The 22,007-nt window shown below is 45.1% G+C and overlaps 1 protein-coding gene across 1 annotated transcript in view; it reads right to left on the minus strand.

Annotated features, from left to right (window-relative positions):
• The window catches only part of LOC132807287 (zinc finger protein 271-like), an 86,962-nt gene that overhangs the window by 52,230 nt on the left and 12,725 nt on the right, over positions 1-22,007 (minus strand). Inside the window, exon 3 of the mRNA XM_060821557.1 lies at positions 1,959-3,316. Within this exon, the coding sequence (XP_060677540.1) occupies positions 1,959-2,906 (948 nt within the window). The 5' untranslated portion in view covers positions 2,907-3,316. The remainder of the gene's footprint in view (positions 1-1,958; positions 3,317-22,007) is intronic.

Raw genomic sequence — 22,007 nt, forward strand, 5'->3', positions numbered from 1 at the left:
TTACGAGACTAAAAATTCACAACTTCACCAAATGCCAAAACTTTTTTAAAGACTATTTGGGCAGTAGCAGTGACAAATGAAACATCAAAGAAATACAAAGTTATGATGAGGGTTACATACATTTAACCAAAAACAATGGCAGCGCAGAGAATTTCAGAAAAAGTGCAATAAATATTCACTTTTTATCCCTTATTCAATTCATTCAAGAATTTCAAATTGAATTTGTGATAATTCAAGAGCAAATGGCAACATTCGTTTGTTAATAGATTCACCATAAATTGTGACTTTGATAAAAGTGATCTTTCACAATGTTTAATTCCAAACAGAGCAATTAAGTGCAAAGGTACTTTCAACTATTTAATAAAACACTGCAAACTTTATTTCATATGAAAATACAATCATTTTGTAATTTGGATAAGATCTTTACAAAGGAAATATACTAAACAAAACAGCTTTCCTGGGTATCAATATTGACAACAGTTATGCAGCTATTATTTGGCAATTGACCAACTAATTGAAATAATTTCAGAATAAATGAGCTGCTTCATTATTATATATTGAGATATTTTAATATCAATGACGTGAAAAGGAAATCTTTAAGGCAAAGAACTATGAACCTGAACCCCACCATGTCTCTCTTTTACAGCACAACACAGGGCCCTACCATTAACTGCCCTTCTTGTTTTAGCAAAACGCAAGCCCTCGCTTTTAATAGCTCACTCATACACACGCTTTCTCTCAGACACCCACACATACATGCCCCCAACACTCAGGCTTATACTCCATCACACTCTCACTTTACCAAACATGTGCACACTCTTACGTGCACTCTCACATCACTTTTTGGGCAAACTGTTATTGGCAGAATTATGTTTGCAGATACATTCTACTTTGTTCAAAAAGTGCAGAAACTACAGACAGTCAATCCGTGTAATATTTTATAAATTCCTACTTTGGAACTAGAACCAGTCTGATTCAAGATTGGGATACTGATAGACTCGAACCTCACACCTTTAATGCATTGTCTGGGCTGAGATGTCACTTTTTTTTAAAAAAACCTTAAGTCATCTCAAGAACATGAATTAATAGTAGTTCTGGGATTTACAGATTAATGAACTGAAACCTGCAACTCATTCTAAAAGGTGAAAGACTCAACAGCAATCTTGGTTTGTTCGATATGTCATTTCAGTTGCATGACACTGTGATCTTTTGCTATAAAATCTGTGTCTTATGATCCTGCTCCACAGTTACCTGATGAAGGAGCAGTGCTCCAAAAGCTCATACTTCCAAATAAACCTGTTGGACTATAACCTGGTGTTGTGTGATTTTTAACTTTATCCAGCCCAGTCCAACATTGGCTCCTCCACATAATTTCTCACGAACACAGTCCACACCTCTTGATGCTGCCAGGAAACTTTACAATGCTGATGAAATGACACACTCTGCACTCGTGAGAAATTGACAATTTCTCATTATATTGGTTGCTCATTCATGACTCCATCTGAAAGCGACATTGGAAGCTTAGCACAGGAGGCTGAAAGAAATGAGCAGCTTTAAAACAAAAACTCTTGGAGCTCAAAGCTTTCAATGAGAGTCTGAGCCCAGCAGCAAGTTCAGGTAACCTTTATTGCAACCCAACTTTGTTACAGCTTCAGATCCCCTCAGCAAAATAGCAGAGAAAAAGTAGCTGCTGTTTAAACAGTTCAAAGTCAAAGCGCACACACTCTCCCCACCCCCCCATCACTGTCTTTACTATTGGTCACCACTGAGTTGTCCCTTTGTAATTGGATCCTTGGTACAGCCTTAACCTGGAGGAAGTATTGACTCACTCAGCAATTTCACTCAGACCCTGTATAGCGCCATCTGCCGCAGTGGGATTCAAACCCAGGAGTCCCTGGAACTGGGTTAATAGTCCAGTCGATAATGGCACTCAGCCGTCACTCCTTCAATCACCCTACGTGAACTTGCTGGTGCCTCCGGAGGAGGGAGGAGCGAGTGAAGTCCTTTCCACACTGAGGGCAGCTGAAGGGCCTCTCCCCCGTGTGGACCCGCCGGTGGGTCAGCAGGTTGAAGGAATTGCTGAAGGCTTTCCCACACTCGGGGCAGCTGAAGGGCCTCTCCCCAGTGTGGATCCGCTGGTGGGTCAGCAGGTTGGAGGAATTACTGAAGGCCTTCCCGCACTCGGGGCAGCTGAAAGGCTTCTCCCCAGTGTGGACCCGCTGATGCCTCAGCAGGTTGGGGGAATGGCGGAAGGCCTTCCCACACTCCGGGCAGCTGAATGGCCTCTCCCCAGTGTGGATCCGCTGGTGGATCAGGAGAGAAGAGGAATTGTTGAAGGCCTTCCCGCACTCAGGGCAGCTGAAGGGCCTCTCCCCAGTGTGGCTCCGCTGGTGGGTCAGCAGGGAAGAGAAATCGCTGAAGGCCTTCCCACACTCGGGGCAGCTGAAGGGCCTCTCCCCAGTGTGGACCTGCCGGTGCCTCAGCAGGTTAGGGGAATTGCTGAAGGCCTTTCCACACTCTGAGCAGCTGAAGGGCCTCTCCCCGGTGTGGACCCGCCGGTGGGTCAGCAGGTTGGAGGCCTGGGCAAATCTCTTCCCACACTCTGGGCAGGAGAACGGCCTCTCCCCTGTGTGGGCCCGCTGGTGCCTCAGCAGGTGGGAGGCCCGGGTAAATCTCTTCCAGCACTTGGGGCAGTTGAAGGGCCTCTCCCCTGTGTGGGATCGCTGGTGCCTCAGCAGGTCGGAGCATTTGCTGAAGGCCTTCCCACACTCGGGGCAGGAGAACGGCCTCTCCCCTGTGTGGATGCGCTGATGAATCTCCAGGGCAGACGGGAAATGGAAGCCTTTTCCCTCATCACCACACTTCCACCATTTCTCCACGGGGCGGGATTCCTCAGGTTTCTCCATGGCCGAAGCTTCAGCTGCACACAAATACACACACACGTTTCCAGCCCCTCCCTGCCGTCAATTCCTCTTTCCAGGCTGTAGATGCTGCTACACGCCCCACACTCAATGCGCTGCAACAGTAGGGTCTCTCATCCAGTCCCACTGATGCTGAAAATGTACTCAAACAGGAACCAAAACACTTTGCTCCTTCTCACAGAATCATAGTTGAAAATTGTTTCCGGTCCCGCTGGATTGAGTGACTGTCAGACATTGACGTCAAAGTGAGGACTGCAGACCCTGGAGAGTCAGTGTCAAAATGTGTGGTACTGGAAAAGTGCAGCAGGTCAGGCAGCATCCGAGGAGCAGGAGAGTTAACGTTTCGGGTATAAGGACTTCATGTGTTGATTTTGAAGCTTCTATCTTCAAATACACTGTTTAAAGAGAGATTACAAAAGTCACTAGTCAGTGCAGGGTAAAAATTTAGAACAAGCAATTCTACTTTCTGCAAAATATTCTGGTCTTTTGTTATTCCACAAAATTGAAAGCACCATCCCACTCTCTGTTCTCACTCCAATATAACTAATTATCCTGAAGATGCTGATTCAGGATCTTACAGGGACAGATGAGCAAAAATATGAAGACTGACATCTCTCTGAATTTTGGATACCTCCACCTGAAAGTTACTATCTTTCACAACACTGGGATCCTGCTGAGAGTGAGCAGATCTGTTTTTGGGAAGCAAAAAAAAAGTGTCAATTCAGGGTGAACCTGCAATGCAGTCTCTTGAGGAAGAACCAAACAAAATGGTTAATTACCCCAGGAAGATGGGAGAAAACGGAGACATCAAGGCAATAACACCAATACACTTCAGTCAAACTCTGCTGCTTCCAGTCAGAGCAAAACATGCCCTGAAAGTCCAGTCATCACAACCACACTTCTGCTTTCACTGAAGATGATTAGAGTCACACAGCACGGAACCAGACCCTTGGGCCCAACCTGTCCGAGCTGACCAGATTTCCTGAATTAATTTAGTCACATTTGCTATCACTTGGCCCCTATATGGGCCAGGTGCTGGCAGCTGGGACTAAATTGGGTTGGCTATCTTGTCAGCAAGGATGAGTTGAATCGAAGGGTCTGTTTCCATGCTGTACATCTATATGATGCCAGTCGCATTTGCCACCACTTGGCCCCTCTCCATCTGAACCCTTTGTATTCATCCGCCCATCCAGATGCCTTTTAACTGTAGGAATTGCACCAGCCCCCACCACTTTCTCTGGCAGCTCATTCCATATACGCATCACCCTCTTCAGAAAAGGTTGCCCCGAGGTCTCTTTTACATTTCCCCACTGCCCTCACCCTGAACCTATGATCCTCCAGTTCAGGACTCCCCCCATCCCAAGGGAAAGACTTTGTCTATTTACCCTATCCATGCTCATGATTTTATAAAAGTCTATAATGTCACCTCTCAGGCTCTGGCGCGATGGGGAAAACAGCCCCTCCCCATCCTTCTGTCCCTCCTCACCTGGGTAATTAAGACAAATACCTGAGTTTGCAGCATCTGCTCCCTTGCTGGATTCACTCCAATTGCCACAAGTGAATGGATTTCCCCCCTCCCCTCTCTCTCCCTCCCAGGATGAAGAGTTGCCCAGAGAGAGGGAGTTTCACTCAAACTGACAGGGCCACTGCTGCGTTGTGATGCCATCAATGGGTGGGGGAGGGGGAGGGAATAGGGGGTGAAACAAAAGGGGCAAGGCGAGGTGCACTTCAATAATCCCCACAGTGTGGAAGCAGGCCACTCGGCGCAACGAGTCCAAACCAACCCTCGAAGGGTAACCCACCTAACACACATTCCCCTAGACCTGTTGCTCTACTCCCTGACTATCATACCTAACCTGCACATCCCTGGGCACTATGGATAATTTAGCATAGCCAATCCCCCCTAACTTGGACAAAGTTAAAAATCACAATAGCATGTTATAGTCCAACAGGTTTATTGAGAAGCACTAGCTTTTGGAGCGCTGTTCCTTCATCAGGTGATTGTGGAGAATAAGATCACAAGATATAGAATTTATAGAAAAACATGACAGTGTCCTGCCACTGAAATGGTACATTTAACAAACCTGGATTGTTAAGTCTTTCATCTTTTCAAATGGGTTGCAGGTATCATTAATATGCAAATCTCAGTCTTCCTGGAAGGCACCTTCTTCATAAAACTTAAATTTTGATAAAGTGACATTTCTGCTCAGTTCTGCAAATATAATTCTGCAAATATACATTCACTCCTGTGGACTTGTGTGGGTGCGCACATGAGAGAGAAAGTGTCTATTTCCATCCTGTTTATCTCTGTCTATTTGAGAACAGATGTCTTACTTCTGTTGGTGTAAATATTGTTGTAAATCAGAGCTGGGTTCTCATAGATAGATGTAAGAGAGAGAGATTTCCTCAAGTAGGACAGTCCCAGAATCCTGGGAGACCCCCATTTCTGCTTTACGTCCGAATGAACAAACATTAAACACGAGCACCTATTTGTTTCAAATTTGGTTTCATTTTTCTTGTGTGATTCCCTGCTATGATTACACTGTGTGTCTGGATGGTTGACAGGCTGGGGGATTGTGGATTGGGGCTTGATTGGCTGAATGCTTTATTGTTCCGGAAGGTGAAAAAAAAGCAGGGGGAAGGGGCAAAGCTTCAGCAGAAATCCAGCAAAGCGGAGAACAGACTGACATCAGGACACAGATGAGGAGGAGATCAACACAGGACAGAGAAATCAGGACTTGAAATCCGAGCTGACACCAGACTACCCTGTGATCAGTGCTTTCATTAGCAGCACCAACCCTCTACCTTTACCTCACTTTCCATTTGACCAAACCCTCAATATTCAGGATCCAATCCTTGTCATCCTGAAGCCATGTCTCTGCTGGGAATCTCGATTCATAATTATTCTCTTCAATGTTTGCAGTCAACTCATTCACTTTTGTTACAATGCAGCACACATTCAGATACCGTTTCTGGTTTCAATTTTTGTGATCTTTAGAATCCAGTTTTGATTGCTGGTACATTTCCTATCCTTGTCCCTATCATTCTCTGAAGTTCATTTCCCACATCACTACACTGGTCACTGTCTTGATTTGGATTGTTCATGCTAAATTGCCCATAATGTCAAGGTGAGGTGGGTAGGCCATGGGAAATGCAGGGTTGTAGTTTCATAATAATAGCAGGAGTAGGCCATTTGGCCCATCCATTCATTATGCTCCGCGATTCATTAAGGTCATGGCTGATCTATCCATTATCTCAGATCCTCCCCTCCCTGCATTATCCCAACTACCCTTAATTCCCCTACCATTGCAAAACCCATCCAACTGTGTCTTGAACATACTTAACAAAGCTGCCTCTACTGCTTCCTTAGACAGAGAATTCCATAGATTCACTACACTCTAGCAAAAGCAGTTCCTCCTCATCTGTGTCCTGAATCTTCTACTCCTAATCTTGAGACCTGGTTTCATTCACCAGCAGAAATGACTCAATAGGTAGGACTTCATCGCCACAGTGCAATGAATTCCCACTTTCCACCAAAACCTCAGATGTACTTACTCACTCAGTTGCTGTCTCACAAATACAAGATTTCATTGTAACTTCTTCTGCTCCCATTAAGGGCAAAACATCTTTGAAAGCTGCTCTGAAACTCCAGCCTTCACAATCACACTTCTGCTTTCACTGAGGAAGATTTGAGTCATACAGAACAGAAACAGGCCCTTTGGTCCAACTTGTCCGGCCAAGCGGATATCCTAAATTAATCTAGTCCAATTTGCCTGCATGTGGCCCATATCCCTCTAAACCCTTCTATTCATGTACCCATCCAGATGCCTTTAAAAATTCTCAAACATATACCTTCTAGTTTTGGACTCTCCTACCTTGGGGAAAAGACCTTGGATATTCACCCCATCCATGCCCCTTATAAATGTCTATAAGGTCACCCCTCAGCCTCTAATGCTCTCGGGAAAATATCCCCGGCCGAATGAGCCTCTCCCTGTAGCTCGAACCCTCCAACTTTGACAGCAGCCTTGTAAATCTTTTCTGACACCTTTCAAAGTTTCACAACATCTTTCCCGTAAAAGGGCGACCAGAAATGAATGCTGTCTTCCAAACGTGGACTAACCAATGTCCTACACAGCCACAACATCACCTCCCAACTCCTATACTCAATGCACTGACCAATAAATGAAAGAATATCAAATGCCTCCTTCACTATTCTGTCTACAGGTGACTCCACTTTCTATGAACCTGCACTCCAAGGTCTCTTTGTTCTGCAACACTCCCCTTAACGGTGTCAGTCCTGCCTGGATTGCTTGACCAAAATGCAAACCACACATTTCTCTGAATTAAACTCCATCTACCACACTTTGGCCAATCAGCCCACCTGATCAGTTCTAATTTATAGTGAACTCTCTTTCCTCGCTTATTCTTAAGAAGTTGAAAATCTCTATCCCACACACTCTCCCTCCATTCTCAGTTTGTTCAACCTAATCCCTGCTGTAACTCATCCTGAAGGATGCAGTTGACGCTGGTTAATAGGCCCACAAGCAGGGGGGTTCTAACTGAAACAAAGAATACTGAACAGCCTGGAAAGCGTGGAAGTTAGGAAGATGTTTCCATTGGTTGGAGGGATTAGAACCAGTGAGCACAGCCTTAAGAGTAAAGGGAAGACCTTTCAGAATGGAGGTAAGGAGAAATTTCTTCAGCCAGAGAGTGGTGAATCTATGGAATTCACTGCCACAGAACGCTGTGAAGGCCAGGTCACTGAGGATAATTAGAACATAGATCAGTACAGCACAGCACAGAACAGGCCCTTCAGCCCACGATGTTGTGCTGACCATTGATGAGAGGTAAACCTAATGTACAAACTCTCAAATTTCTGTGACCATATGCATGTCCAGCAGTCTCTTAAGTATCCCCAATGACCTTGCTTCCACAACTGCTGCTGGCAATGCATTCCAAGCTCTCTCAACTCTCTGCGTAAAGAACCCACCTCTGACATCCCCTCTATACTTTCCGCCAAACAGCTTAAGACTATGGCCCCTCATGTTAACAATTTCTGCCCTGGGAAAAAAGTTTCTGGCTATCAACTCTATCTATGCCTCTCATTATCCGGTACACCTCAATGAGGTCCCCTCTGGCTATCAACTCTATCTATGCCTCTCATTATCCGGTACACCTCAATTAGGTCCCCTCTCTTCCTTCCTTTTTCCAATGAAAAAGATCTGAGCTCAGTCAATCTCCCTTAGCAAGATAAGCTCTCCATTCCAGGCAGCATCCTGGTAAACCTCCTCTGAACCCTCTCCAAAGCATCCACATCTTTGCCATAATAGGGCGACCAGAACTGGACACAGTATTCCAAGTGCGGTCCAACCAAAGTTTTATAGAGCTGCAACAAGATCTCACGGCTCTTAAACTCAATCCCCCTGTTAATGAGAGCCAAAACACCATATGCTTTCTTAACAACCCTGTCCACCTGGGTGGCAATTTTAAGGGATCTACGTACCTGCACACCAAGATCCCACTGTTCCTCCACACTGCCAAGAATCCTGTCTTTAATCCTGTACTCAAATTTCAAGTTCGACCTTCCAAAATGCATCACTTCACATTTATCCAGGTTGAACTCCATCTCCCACCTCTCAGCCAAAACACCATATGCTTTCTTAACAACCCTGTCCACCTGGGTGGCAATTTTAAGGGATCTACGTACCTGCACACCAAGATCCCACTATTCCTCCACACTGCCAAGAATCCTGTCTTTAATCCTGTACTCAAATTTCAAGTTCGACCTTCCAAAACGCATCACTTCACATTTATCCAGGTTGAACTCCATCTCCCACCTCTCAGCCCATCTGTTCATCCTATCAATGTCACGCTGCAGCCTACAACATTCCTCTATACTGTCAATGACACTTCCAACCGTTGTGTCATCTGCAAACTTGCGAACCCATCCTTCAATCTCCTCATCCAAGTCATTAATAAAAATTACAAGAAGAGTAGAGGCCCAAGAACAGAGCCCTGTGGAACACCACTCACAACTGACTTCCAGGCAGAATATTTTCCTTCCACTATCATTCGCTGTCTTCTGTCGACCAGCCAATTCTGTATCCAGACAACTAAATTTCCCTGTATCCCATTCCTCCTGACCTGAACGAGCCTACCATGGGGAACCTTATCAAATGCCTTACCGAAATCCATATACAGCACATGCACCTCTCGACCCTCATCGACTTGTCAAGTAACATCCTCAAAGAACTCAATAAGATTTGTGAGGCATGACCTTCCCCTCACAAAGTCATGCTGACTGCCTTTAATCAAGCCATGCTCTTCCAGATGGTCATAAATCCTATCCCTCAGAATCCTTTCTAACACCTTACAGACGACAGATTTCCCTATTTCTTTTCTTGAAGAGAGGAATTACATTTGCCTCCCTCCGGTCCTCAGGTACAACTCCGGAGGACAGCGAGGATGCAAAGATCTTCGCAAGCGGTGAAGCAATCACATTTCTCGCTTCCCAAAGAGGCAGAGGACAAATCTGGTCTGGCCCTGGTGACATGTCAAACTTAATGTTTGTCAAAATTTTCAACACATCGGCTTTCTCAATCTCTATCTGTTCCAGCATGCTTTCCTGCTCCTCAATGGTTTCATTCACTTCAAGGTCCTTTCCTTTAGTAAAGACAGAAGCAAAAAACTCATTTAGAGCTTCCCCTACCTCCTCAGACTCTCTACACAAATTCCCTGTGCTATCCCTGATCGGCCCTCTCTTTCTTTGATCATTCTGAGATAGAGACGTTCTTGAGCATTAAGGGGATCGAGGATTACAGGGACAAAGTGGGAGTACAGATTTGAGAAACCTATCAGCCATAATTGAATAGCAGAGCAGACCTGATGGGTTAAATGGCCTAATTTCTGCTCCTATGTCTTACGGTCTCTTGCTGTCCTGGACTTGGGGGGGGGGGGGGAAGAATTAGAAGCAAGAGTAGGCCATCTGGCTGTTCAAGCCTGCACCAGCATTCAAAAGATCATAACTGGATATGAATCTACCAACACCTAGGTGGATAGGCTGGGACTTTCTCACTGGAGCACAGGGAGATTTGACCTTACAGAGGTTTATAAAATCATGAGGGAGATAGATGAGATGACTGCCAGCTATCCTTTCCCTAGGGTGGGGGGTTTCAAGATTAGGCAGCAAATTTGAAGGTTGAGAGGATAAAGATTTAAAAAGGCAGGGGGGCACTTTTTTTTTAAACATAGAGTGGTTTGTGCAAGAATATGCAGAGAAAGTGGTGGATGCAGGTACAATGATTAAAAAAACATTTGGATAAGTACATGAATAGGAAAGGTTCAGAGGGAAATGGGCCATACACTGGCAGGTGTAGTTTGTAACTATATTCAGCATGGACTAGTTGGACTGAAGGGTCTGTTTCTGTGCTGTATAACTCTGTAACTGTTCTGTACTGGTCTTAAAATCATTTTCGTGCTAACCCCCATAAACATCCACTTCTTTGTTGTTCAAAAATCAGATGAACTCAGTCTTGAATATATTCAATGACCCCCGAACTGCAGGAAGGCATCCCCACTTCTGAGCTCAATTCCTATTGCTAATGTACCACTTGTCTTGCTAATTGCTGGCTGCACCTGTCTGACAACTGGCAGTGACTGGTGTAGAAGGACGCTGAGACCCCTTCCTACATCCGCAATCATTCCAGATGAAACGTCAACTCTCCTGCTCCTTGGATGCTGCCTAACCTGGTGTGCTTTTCCAGTGAGAGAGCCCGAGATACAGGGCTCACTATTGGTCTATCAAAATAAAGTCGCGCGCCTTTTCTGCGGAATGATTTGGAGATGCCGGTGTTTGACTGGGACGTACAAAGTTAAAAATCACAACACCAGGTTATAGCCCAACAGGTTTAATCGGAAGCACTAGCTAGTGCTATAACCGGTTGTGTGGTTTTTAACTTTTCTGCGGAAAGCGAGGAGCATGCGCAGTGTTTTGCTGGAGCCGGCAAACAAGCGCAGTACTTGTTGACACCGAGGAGCATGTGCTCTGTGGTGATGCTTGTATGATTGACGGATTTTAACTGTCCAAATGCCAATTGGAGAAAAAAAGGGTACAGCGTCGGAGTGGGGGGGTCCAACCTGGAGGGCATCGGTTTTGGGGAGGGGCAAGAGATATATTTCGGACCTAAAGAAAAATGTGGTGCTGGAAAAACACAGCAGGCCAGGCAGCATCCGAGGAGGAGAATCGACGTTTCGGGCATAAGTCCTTCTTCAGGAATGAGGACCTAAGGGACAACCTATTCACACAGAGGGTAGCGTGTATATGGAATGGGCTGCCGAAGGATGTGGTGGAAGCTGGTACAATTACAACATTTAAAAGGCATCTGGATTAAGAAGGATTTTGAAGGATGTGGATCAAATGCTGGCAAATGGGTCATTAGATTCAGTTAGGATGTCTGATCAGCCTGGAGTGTAGGATTTGGTTCTGTGCTCTGCAACTCTGTGACTCTAATACTACGTGGTCGGAACCAACTTTCACAACACCCAAAATAAACCATTCACCATTTGCAGCCTGTCCTGAGCTGTGGCCTAACTACATATACTTCAGTGCAAGTTTCAGAAAGATTTCAGCAGCTCTTTTAAAAAATTGAACACGCTTTCAGACTTTAATGATGTTTCTGAATGTATAATTTTACCTGTTCTCAATTTTAAATATAACCTCTTTCTGGCCCCTCCTGTCTCCCAGGTCGACTTGTCAGCATCCATTCTCTCTCTCTTCATCAACAGCGATCAAAGAGGGAGTGGAGGGGAGGGGGGTGCGCAAGGCAGGGAAAGATAATGGATGGGGATGGGCTGGGGGGGGGGGGGAGACAAGAGAGAGAGAGAAAATGGACAAGGGTGCAGAGGGTGGCATGACAGAGAGAATGGAGCAGGTGTTGGGGGAGAGATGGAATGGACACAATGCTGTGGATCATGGAGGGCAGTGGACTGAGGGCACGGTGGGTGGCAGGTGAGAATGCACAGGGGCGCGGTGGGTGTTGGTGGTACATTTCATTTCAATGCAGAACTTTTCTAACAATAGTTGTGAATTCTGTCTGGGTCCCAATGTCGAGTCAGACTTGACATTTTTTGTTAGAAAAGCTCTGCATTTAAATTACATTCTTGAGAATGCTATTTAAAACATGTTCTGGGATTAACAAACCAAAGAGCAGAAATCCATTCTAAAAGATTTAAATCTAGAATTGTTTAATGTATCACATCTGTGACACTGGACTCCTTTGGATATAAATTGTGACCATGATCTTATTCTCCATCACCACCTGAAGGAGGAGCTGAAAATGTGTTGCTGGAAAAGCGCAGCAGGTCAGACAGCATCCAAGGAACAGGAGATTCGACGTTTCGGGCATAAGCCCTTCTTCAGGAATGAGGAACGTGTGTCCAGCAGGCGAAGATAAAAGGTAGGGAGGAGGGACTTGGGGGAGGGGCGTTGGAGATGCGATAGGTGGAAGGAGGTCAAGGTGAGGGTGATAGGCCGGAGTGGGGTGGGGGCGGAGAGGTCAGGAAGGCGGTGCTGAGTTCGAGGGATTAGACTGAGACAAGGTGGGGGGAGGGGAAACGAGGAAACTGGAGAAATCTGAGTTCATCCCTTGTGGTTGGAGGGTTCCCAGGCGGATGATGAGGCGCTCTTCCTCCAACCGTCGTGTTGTTATGGTCTGACGATGGAGAAGTCCAAGGACCGGCATATCCTTGGTGGAGTGGGAGGGGGAGTTAAAGTGTTGAGCCACGGGGTGGTTGGGTTGGTTGGTCTGGGTGTCCCAGAGGTGTTCTCTGAAACTTGTGTGGCTGTGGTAGCGAGTCTGTTTGAGAACGTGGCTGAAGAGCTTCTGTGCAGAGATGACCTGGGGGTGCACCTGATCTCCAGCATCTGCAGACCTCACTTTCTCCACCTGATGAAGGAGCAGAGCTCCAAAAGCTCGTACTTTCAAATAAACCTGTTGGGACTATAACGTTGTATTGAATGATTTTTAATTTTACCCACCCGAGTCTAACACCGGCTCCTCCATATTATTTCTACTGAACACAGCACATAGCTCCCGGTGCTGCCAGGAAACTTTACAATGCCAATGAAACGACAAACTCTGCACTCCTGAAAAATCTACATCTGATACACGACATTGGAAACTTAATGCAGGAGGCAGAACGAAATGAACAGCTTTAAAATAAATTGCTTTGTGGCTCACGGCTTTCAATGAGTCTGAGCCCGGCAGGAAGTACAGGGAACCTTTATTGCGACCGAACTTTATTACAGCTTCAGAGCCCCTCAGCAAGGCGGCATAGGAAATGTCGCTGCTTTTTAAATCCTCCTCCTCCCTCCTCCGTTGGAAGGATCGGCAGGGGTGATAAGCCAAAAGAACCACAATTCCCTCTGTTGCAGCCTGACTATTCCAGGGAATAAGACTAGAGGGGCTCTGGAACAGAATAAACTGGCATTATCAGATCTGCATTCTTACTCTATGCAGAATTGGTATGCCATAGACTATACACTCGCCTGGGAAGGTGAGGTCTGCACCATTGTCCAAGATAAATGCATTATGGGCATACCTGATCACACTGGCACTATTATTAAGATACAAGACAAAATCCAGGTGTTCCTTGAAGGTACCAGTTGGGGAAAATGGGGATCGGGCTCTTGGTACAATTGGCTTATTTAGCTATGTATGTCAGAATAATTTTCTTCCGTTTGTCGGTATTGGTAGGTATTTAATTGCTAGGCTTGAGGTCCCTCAGTGATATAGATTTGCCCCAGAAGATGCTCCTTTTGTAATCCCATGGCTCACCCACATGTTGATGGCAATGATAACTATGACTAGATTAGCTGCGAAAATAGTGGTGCCACTCTACAGGATGTTGATGGCAGGACCACCTTGAAGGACATTGGTTTGGATTAGCCTTCCCTTTCAATGATCGTGGTGTGATCAAAGGGAAGAATGAGGGTGTGGGCATCTGGGAGGTAGGACAAAATGACTGAAGCAGCTGCACAAAATGGCTTCTGCCTGGCTAACTCGGTCAGAACTGAGTCAGGCAGATATTCGTGACTCAGAACAAACAAGAAATCACAGACTGACGTAAATCCAATGAAAAAAATTGCAAATGCAAAAGTAACAATGTGAACCTAACCATTAATTGCAGAAGTAACGGATTAGCCCTAACCACCAGACAGGGCAAAGATAATTCCAAGAACAGGTTGCTCACAAGAAATTATGATAGGCGACCTCAAAAGTGGACGAGGACTTTGTGGGATCTGATTGGTTGTTAATATGTGATCATGCTGCATGTTTGACTGTAGACAATGTACACAAGCTCTATGCAAACTCTGTAAAAGTCGGCGGATTCTTTTAACGGTCCGGGAGTATTCATCCTTCTGGGCTGATCAGAGTGGACCGACCTGGCCGTATCAAAGAATAAACGATTGCTTGTGTGACTGACAAAGTCATTTGCAGGTGTGCTTATTGACAGGACGTGGGGAGCAAAATGAGACATTAAGGCATTTACACCAACAGAGAGAAACTGAGCATACAGATGTGACAAACATTAGTAGCAAGCCAGAAGCACAGATGTACAGCACAAAAACAGTCCCTTCAGTCCAACTCGTTCATGCCGACCAGATATCCTAACCCAATCCCACTTGCCAGCACCCGGCCCATATCCCTCCAAACTACTTCATATTCATATACTCATCCAAATGCCTCTTAAATGTTGCAATTATGCCAGCCTCCGCCACTTCCTCTGGCAGCTCATTCCATACACTTACCAATATCTCCGTGAAAACGTTGCCCCTTAGGTCTCTTTTATATCTTCCCCCTCTCACCCTAAACCAATGCTCTCTAGTTCTGGACTCCCTCATCCCAGGGAAAAGACTTGGAATATTTTTGGAAGCAGTAACTTTTGGAGTGATTTGGGTCAATTCCCACTTCGGGCAACTGCCTGTGTGGCATTTGCACATTCTCCCAGTGTCTGAGCGGATTTCCTCCCACAGTCCAAAGATGTGCAGGTTAGGTGAATTTGCCATGCTTAATTGCCCCGTAGTGTTAGGTGCATTAGTCAGGGGTGAATGTAGGGGAATTGGTCTGGGTGGACTGCTCTTCGGAGCGTCACTGTGGACGTTTTGGACTGAAGGGCCCGTTTCCACACCGGAGGGAATAATTATTTATATAAAATGCCTCGAATCCATTGGAGTGCCCAACATTAGTTTTAATTGGGTAGTAGAAATCTGAAGTATAATTGCTCAGTTCAGGACATCCAGACTTGAATGAATTTGGCATACAAGACACATTGGGCGACCATTAAAGACTCCGCTGTATTTCACCGGGTTGTGGACTCATGCAGAGACACGAACAACTTACTTTGAAAACAGTGTTCGATTTGCAAATGGAACGACTAACAGATATTGAGAGTTTGCACAGTTGGTTAAGCAGCTGTGTGTCATAGCCAGGACTTAGGAGGCTCAACTCCCTAATTTGGACTGTTCTGGAAAGTGTGTGCTTCGTTAGTCTTGGAAGGAAGGAATAAACAAAAGCTGGCAAACTGAGATATGAGGAAAGTTGGAAAATGTTGCAGAGACACACACAGGTGGAAGTTTGCAGAAAAGTTAACACTTCATAATCTGGTTTCAATGCACATTAGCCTGAGTGTGGTACTGATACCCATAAAGGTATCAAAAAAAAAGGTACTCCCTCAACACTCAAACCAAAATGTGGGTGACCCCTGCTGGACTGGTTTGTGTTCATTCTTTGCTGCTGCCTATTTCAGTTGATTATGTACATTATTGTTAACACTCACAAACCTGGTGGCACCCAGATTTTCAGAAAGCAGTTAAGAAAAGATCTGAAGCATGTTTAATTTGGAAACAAACAAGATGCATACTCTAAGAAGGATGCCCTGGGTTTGTTAAGCACTTCCTTGCTTGGTCGGCCTTTTTTACTTGTTTACAACTTGCATATATAACATCACCTCACGTACATTGTCATGAATATTGTCTAATAAGAGTACATATATTTAGTAGGTGAATCAAAGCCATCTCAATGACTGAAACAGCTGACACTGTATTGTTGGACAAGTGGGAAATATTTGCATCAGTTAACCAAAGTACTTCAAAGTTTACAGTCACAGGTACGTCAAGCAGAAGAATTAGGTCCGGGGCATTTCGGAGCCTGCTTCCTTGGGCAGAGAATTCTGCAGATACTCTGCTCTCTGGGAAAACCAGCAGCCCTCACTTCCTCCTCCTCATCTGTCCTAAACCTACTCCCCCCAAAGCTCGAGGCCTAGTCTCAGTCACCAGTAGGAATGACTGGATAGGGTAGGGCTTCATCGTCCAAGTGCAACAAATTCCCACTTTCTCCCAAATTCCCGGATGTACTCACTTAGTTGCTTGCTGTCTCACAAATGAAAGATTTCATTGTAACTTCTTCTGGTCCCAGTAAGGGCAAAACATCTTTGAAAGCTGCTCCGAAAGTCCTGTCTTCACAACCACACTTCTGCTTTCACCGAAGACAGTTAGTCATACACCACAGAAACAGATCCTTCCGCCCAACTAGTCTATGCCAACCATATATCCAAAATCAATCTATTCCATTTGCCAGCATGTGGCCCATAGTCCTCAAAACTCTTCCTCTTCATGTACCCAGCCAGATGTTGTAATTGCACCAGCCTCCATCATTTCCTGTCAGCTCGTTCCATACATGCAGCACCCTCTGTGAGAAAAAGTGGCCCCTCAGGTCCCTTTTAAATCTTTGCCCTCTCAGCTCAAACCTCTGCCTTCTAATTTTGGACTCCCCTACCCGGAGGAAAATTCTTTGGCTATTCAACCTATCCATGCCCCGTATAAACTTCTATAATGTCACCCGTCAGCCTCCGACACGAAGGGAAAACAGCCCCAGCTTATTCAGCCTCTCCCTCTCGCTCAAACCCTCTAACTCTGACACCAGCCTCATATACCTTTTCCAAACCCTTTCAAGTTTCACAACATCTTTCCATAGCATGGAGACCAGAATTACACACACTATTCCAAAAGTGGCCGAACCACTGTCCAGTACAGCCACAACATGACCTCCCAACTCCTTCACTCAATGCTCTGACCAATAGAGAAAAGCATACCAAACATCATCTTCACTATTCTGTCTACCTGCAACTCCACTTACAAGGAACTATGAACATGCACTCCGAGGTCTCTTTCTTCTGCAACACTCCCCCTAAGTCCTGCCTGCATTGCTTGACCAAAATACAACACATCACATTTCTCCAAGTTCAACTCCATCTGCCCCTCCTTAGCTTATCAGCCCATCCGATCAATTCTAATTTAAAGTGAAATCTCTTTCCTCTCTTATTCCTTAGAAGCTGAAGATCTCCATCCCACACACTCTTCCTCCATTTTCAATTTGCTGAACCTAATCCCTGAAGGGTCTGGTTCATGCCCATTAACAGGGCCATACTCAGGGGAGATTTAATTGAAACATACAGAATACTGAACAGCCTGGACAGAGTGGATGTTGGGAAGATGTTTCCATTGAGAGGAGAAACTAAGACCCGAGGGCACAGCTTTAGAGCAATGGGAAGACTTTTTAGAATGGAGATAAGGAGAAACTTCTTCAGCCAGAGTGGTGAATCTATGGAATTCATTGGCATAGAAGTCTACAGAGGCCAGGTCACTGAGGATATTTAGATTGAGATCGCTAAGTTCTTGAGTATTGAGGGGATTGAGGGTGACAGGGAGAAAGCAGCAGAATGGCCCTCAGAAACTGATCAGCCACAATTGAATGGTATGAGTAGAACTGATGGGCTGAATAGCCGACTTTCTGCTCCTATGTCTTATAGTCTCTTGCTGTCCAGGACACAGAATTGGGAGGAGTCAGCCATTTGGTCTTTTAAGCCTGCACCAGCATTGAACAGATCACAAATGGATATGGATCTCCCTACATCAAGATGCAGAGGCTGGAACTTTTTTCACTGGAGCATCGGAGGTTAAGAGATGACCTTACAGAGGTTTAAAAAAGTCATGAGGGGTATAGGTGAGGTGAATGGCAGGTGTCATTTCAAGCTTAGGGAGCAAACTTTTAAAGTGAGAGTAGAACGAGTCTAAAGACATGAGCACTTTTTTTTAAAAAAGAAAGAGTGGTTGGTGTGTGGAATGAATGTCAAGAGGAAATATTGGATGCAGGTACCAGTTACAATGTTTAAAATACATTTTGATAAGTAAGTGAATAGGAAAGGTTTGGAGGGATATGGGCCAAACACAGGCAGGTGGGATTAGTTTAATTTGTGAATATAATCAGCATGGATCAGTTGACCTGAAGGGTGTTTCTATGCTGTATGACTGTCACTGTTCTGTACTAGCCTTAAAACTATTTTCTTGCCTTCCCCAATAACCATTTGTGGGCGGCACGGTGGCATAGTGGGCGGCACGGTGGCACAGTGGTTAGCACTGCTGCCTCACAGCGCCTGAAGACCCGGGTTCAATTCCCGACTCAGGCGACTGACTGTGTGGAGTTTGCACGTTCTCCCCGTGTCAGCGTGGGTTTCCTCCGGGTGCTCCGGTTTCCTCCCACAGTCCAAAGATGTGCGGGTCAGGTGAATTGGCCATGCTAAATTGCCCGTAGTGTTAGGTAAGGGGTAATGTAGGGGTATGGGTGGGTTTCGCTTCGGCGGGTCGGTGTGGACTTGTTGGGCCGAAGGGCCTGTTTCCACACTGTAAGTCTAATCTAATCTAAAAAGTCTAATCTAATCTAATCTAAAACCATCCACTTTTCGGTTGTTCAAAAATGATATGAACTCAGCCTTGAATATATTCAATGACCCCCTAACTGCATGAAGGCATCCCCACTTCTAAACTCAATCCCTCTTGCTAATATATCACTTGCCTTGCTGATTGCTTGCTGCACCTGTCTGACAACTGGCAGTGACTGGTGTAGGAGGACACTGAGGCCCCTTTGTCCATCCACACCATTCCTGATGAAATCTTATCCGAAACGTCAACTATCCTATTCCTTGGATACTGTCTGACCTGCTGTGCTTTTCCAGCACCACACTTTTTGACTCTGATCTCCAGCATTTGCAGTCCTCACTTTCTCCACTTCCCAATATATCACCATTTAAACAATACACCTCATTTCTGCTTTTTTCTCCCCACAGCAAAATTTACAACCCAGGAACCCTGTGGTACTGCACTTGCCAGGTGTTTGAGGCACAGACGTGGACCAGCTTTTCCAGAGTCTGTCCTTTTTCTGGATTCACTCCCTTTCTTTTCAGTTGCTGCAAGTCAACAATTGGATCGCAGCATGAAAATAAAAGAAATAGAAAACGGAGTGAGAGAAGAGAGTGCTGTTGGACAGAGGAAGGAAATTACAGTCTTGGATGAATCTCAAGTCTTCATTCAGAGAGAGAGGAGCAGCAGCAGCTTCAGAAGCTCATGGGTCAAGATTAGAGTGGTGCTGGAAAAGCACAGCAGGCAAGGCAGCATCCGAGGAGCAGAAACATCTACGTCTCTGATTCAGACAATAGGGCTGTTCTGAATGGTAGGAGGACCAGGCTTCTCCTTCCAGTGTTCCAGAGCTCCTCATTGGGCCGGCAAATGAAATTCATGCACCATTTTTACAGACAGACAGAAGCATGTGCATTTTTTTTGCAGACACAGTGAACATGTGCAGTGCTTGCTGACACAGAGGGACACGTGCAGTAGGCTCTGTAGATAGACTGGTGTAACTGACGCATTCAACTGGCCAAATGCCAAAATGAGGAAAAAAGGGTAGAGTCACAATTTTGTTTCACCTTCCCACCCCCCCGGCTCTACATAACCGCGCATGTTCCTTGCTTTTCTCCTTAACCTCACCCCTCATGATTTTTCAAATCTCAATAAGGTCATCCCTCAACCTCCTCCATACCAGTGAAAAAGTCCCAGCCTCTCCCTATAACTAAAACCCTCCAGTCCTGGCAAAGTCCAAGTAAATCTTTACCGAACCCTCTCCAATAGTTTTCTTCCTATTATAGGGCCACCAGAACTGTACTCAGTACTTTTTAAAAAAAAAAGTGGTCTCACCAACATCCTGTACAACCTCAACATAGAACAAAAAAAATTTACAACCCAGGAACAGGCCCTTCAGCCCTTCAAGCCTAAGCTGATCCAAATCCCCTGTCTAAACCTATTGCGCAATTCCTGAATCTGTTTCTCTCTGCTCTCCACCTACTCATGCATCTAGACAGATGCACCTTTTCTTTTTATAGATATTTTTATTGAAAATTTAACGTTTTTACAAGTTTACAAATTAAGAAAACACAAGTACAAACACTAATATACAATTAAATCTTAAATAAAATAGCCAAAACCTGTCAAACAAAGAGAGATACAGAGAAGAAAAAGAAAAAAAAGACAAAATTCAACCACTGTATTCATGCGGGATTCCTCTCCCAAGGGGCCCCGGACCAGCCAGAACTGTTACCTCAACTGGATGAAAGCCCTTGAAAGAATGGCCAAAATATCTGTATCTATGTAAGTCAAAAAGGGCTGCCATTATTTATACAATAATTCAGTTCTTTGGTGCACCATATTTGTAAGGAAGTCAAGGGAAATACATTCCATGATTAATCTGTGCCAATTCGGAAGTCCGAGAGGGCCCTCAGCCACCCAGTTTACTAAGATATTTTTCCTTCCATAGAAGAGGAGAATGGAAAATAATTTCCTCCTGTGCACATCCAGAGAAGGTAAGCTCGAGAAGCCCAGAAGAGGAGATACTGGATCTACTGTAATTTCCGTTCCCAAGATTTCTGTCAGGGCGTTTACTACTTTGGTCCAGTATTTGCGAATCTTATGGCATGTCCATAAGCGGTGTGTAAGAATGCCCACCTGTTTTACATTTGGGACACATTGGAGATGCTCCTGCCCTAGATTTTGCCAATCTTTCCGGTGCCATATGGGTCCTATGAGGTATCTTCAACTGAATGGTCTGGGTTCTGTTACAAATGGCGATTTTTTTGGCATTTTCCCAGATGTCATTCCACATTTCTGTAGAAATTTCCAGCCCCAAATCCTGATCCCATGTTCTAAGCAGACGGCCCATATCTTCTGACACGTCATCACGTAATAAATGATAAAGAGTTCTGACCGAGGGTACACCCATTGGCCACAACAATGTTCTCTATCTGATTTATAGAGACTAATAGCGTAGTCTTCTTCTGTATGTAGTCTTGAATTTAGAAGCATCGAAAGAGGTCTCCATTAGGTAATCCAAATTTCTGATGAAGCTGTTCAAAAGACATCATGACCCCCTTCTCAAACAGATCCCCCTGGATCTCCAGGATTTGAATGTGACATCTGTAAGCCCTGGCTGAAAACCCCATGCCCCCACTATATGAGTATAGGGGGATGTTTTATGTGAATTACCCTTGTTTTGCCACATTATATTCCAAGCTTTGTGTTTAGTACTATAGGGTTTCTGTAGTGGTCCGTAATGATTTTCATCTTATCTAAAAATAAGAGGTTAATAAGAGGGCACTGTACTTGAGAAGCATCGACGTCCATCCAGATTGATTGGGTCACGTCTGACCTGCAACTGGCTATGTAGCTTAACAAGGAACTTAACCTGATACTTCCTAAACTCTGGAAAATTCAGCCCTCCCCCCTTGCCTGTGGAAGCTGTAGCTTCCTTAACTTAATGAGGAGCCATCTAGGATTCCAGATGAAAGAACCCAGCCAACGATACAATCTGCGCAGTGCCGGCCTTGGCAGCATCACCGGAAGCATTCTCATAGGGTATAAGAGACTGGGCAAGACATTCATTTTAATTAGGGCTATTCTACCTAGCCAGGAAATTGGAAGGTCGCCCCAACGTTGAAGGTCCTGTCTTAACCTTTCCAATAGATGCACAAAATTGGCCTTGTATAGCTGACCAAATACTGGGGTGATAACCGAGACCACTGAAAGGGGAAGTGGGACATACTGGTGAGGCCACCCATCGGCATGGCCTCCGATATTGAAAAATTAATTTTGTAGCCTGAAAATTCACTAAATGTATTAATAACTTGGATTAATGAGGCATGGAC

Source organism: Hemiscyllium ocellatum (assembly GCF_020745735.1).
Source record: "Hemiscyllium ocellatum isolate sHemOce1 chromosome 27 unlocalized genomic scaffold, sHemOce1.pat.X.cur. SUPER_27_unloc_12, whole genome shotgun sequence".
In the NCBI taxonomy this organism is placed as follows: Eukaryota; Metazoa; Chordata; class Chondrichthyes; order Orectolobiformes; family Hemiscylliidae; genus Hemiscyllium; species Hemiscyllium ocellatum.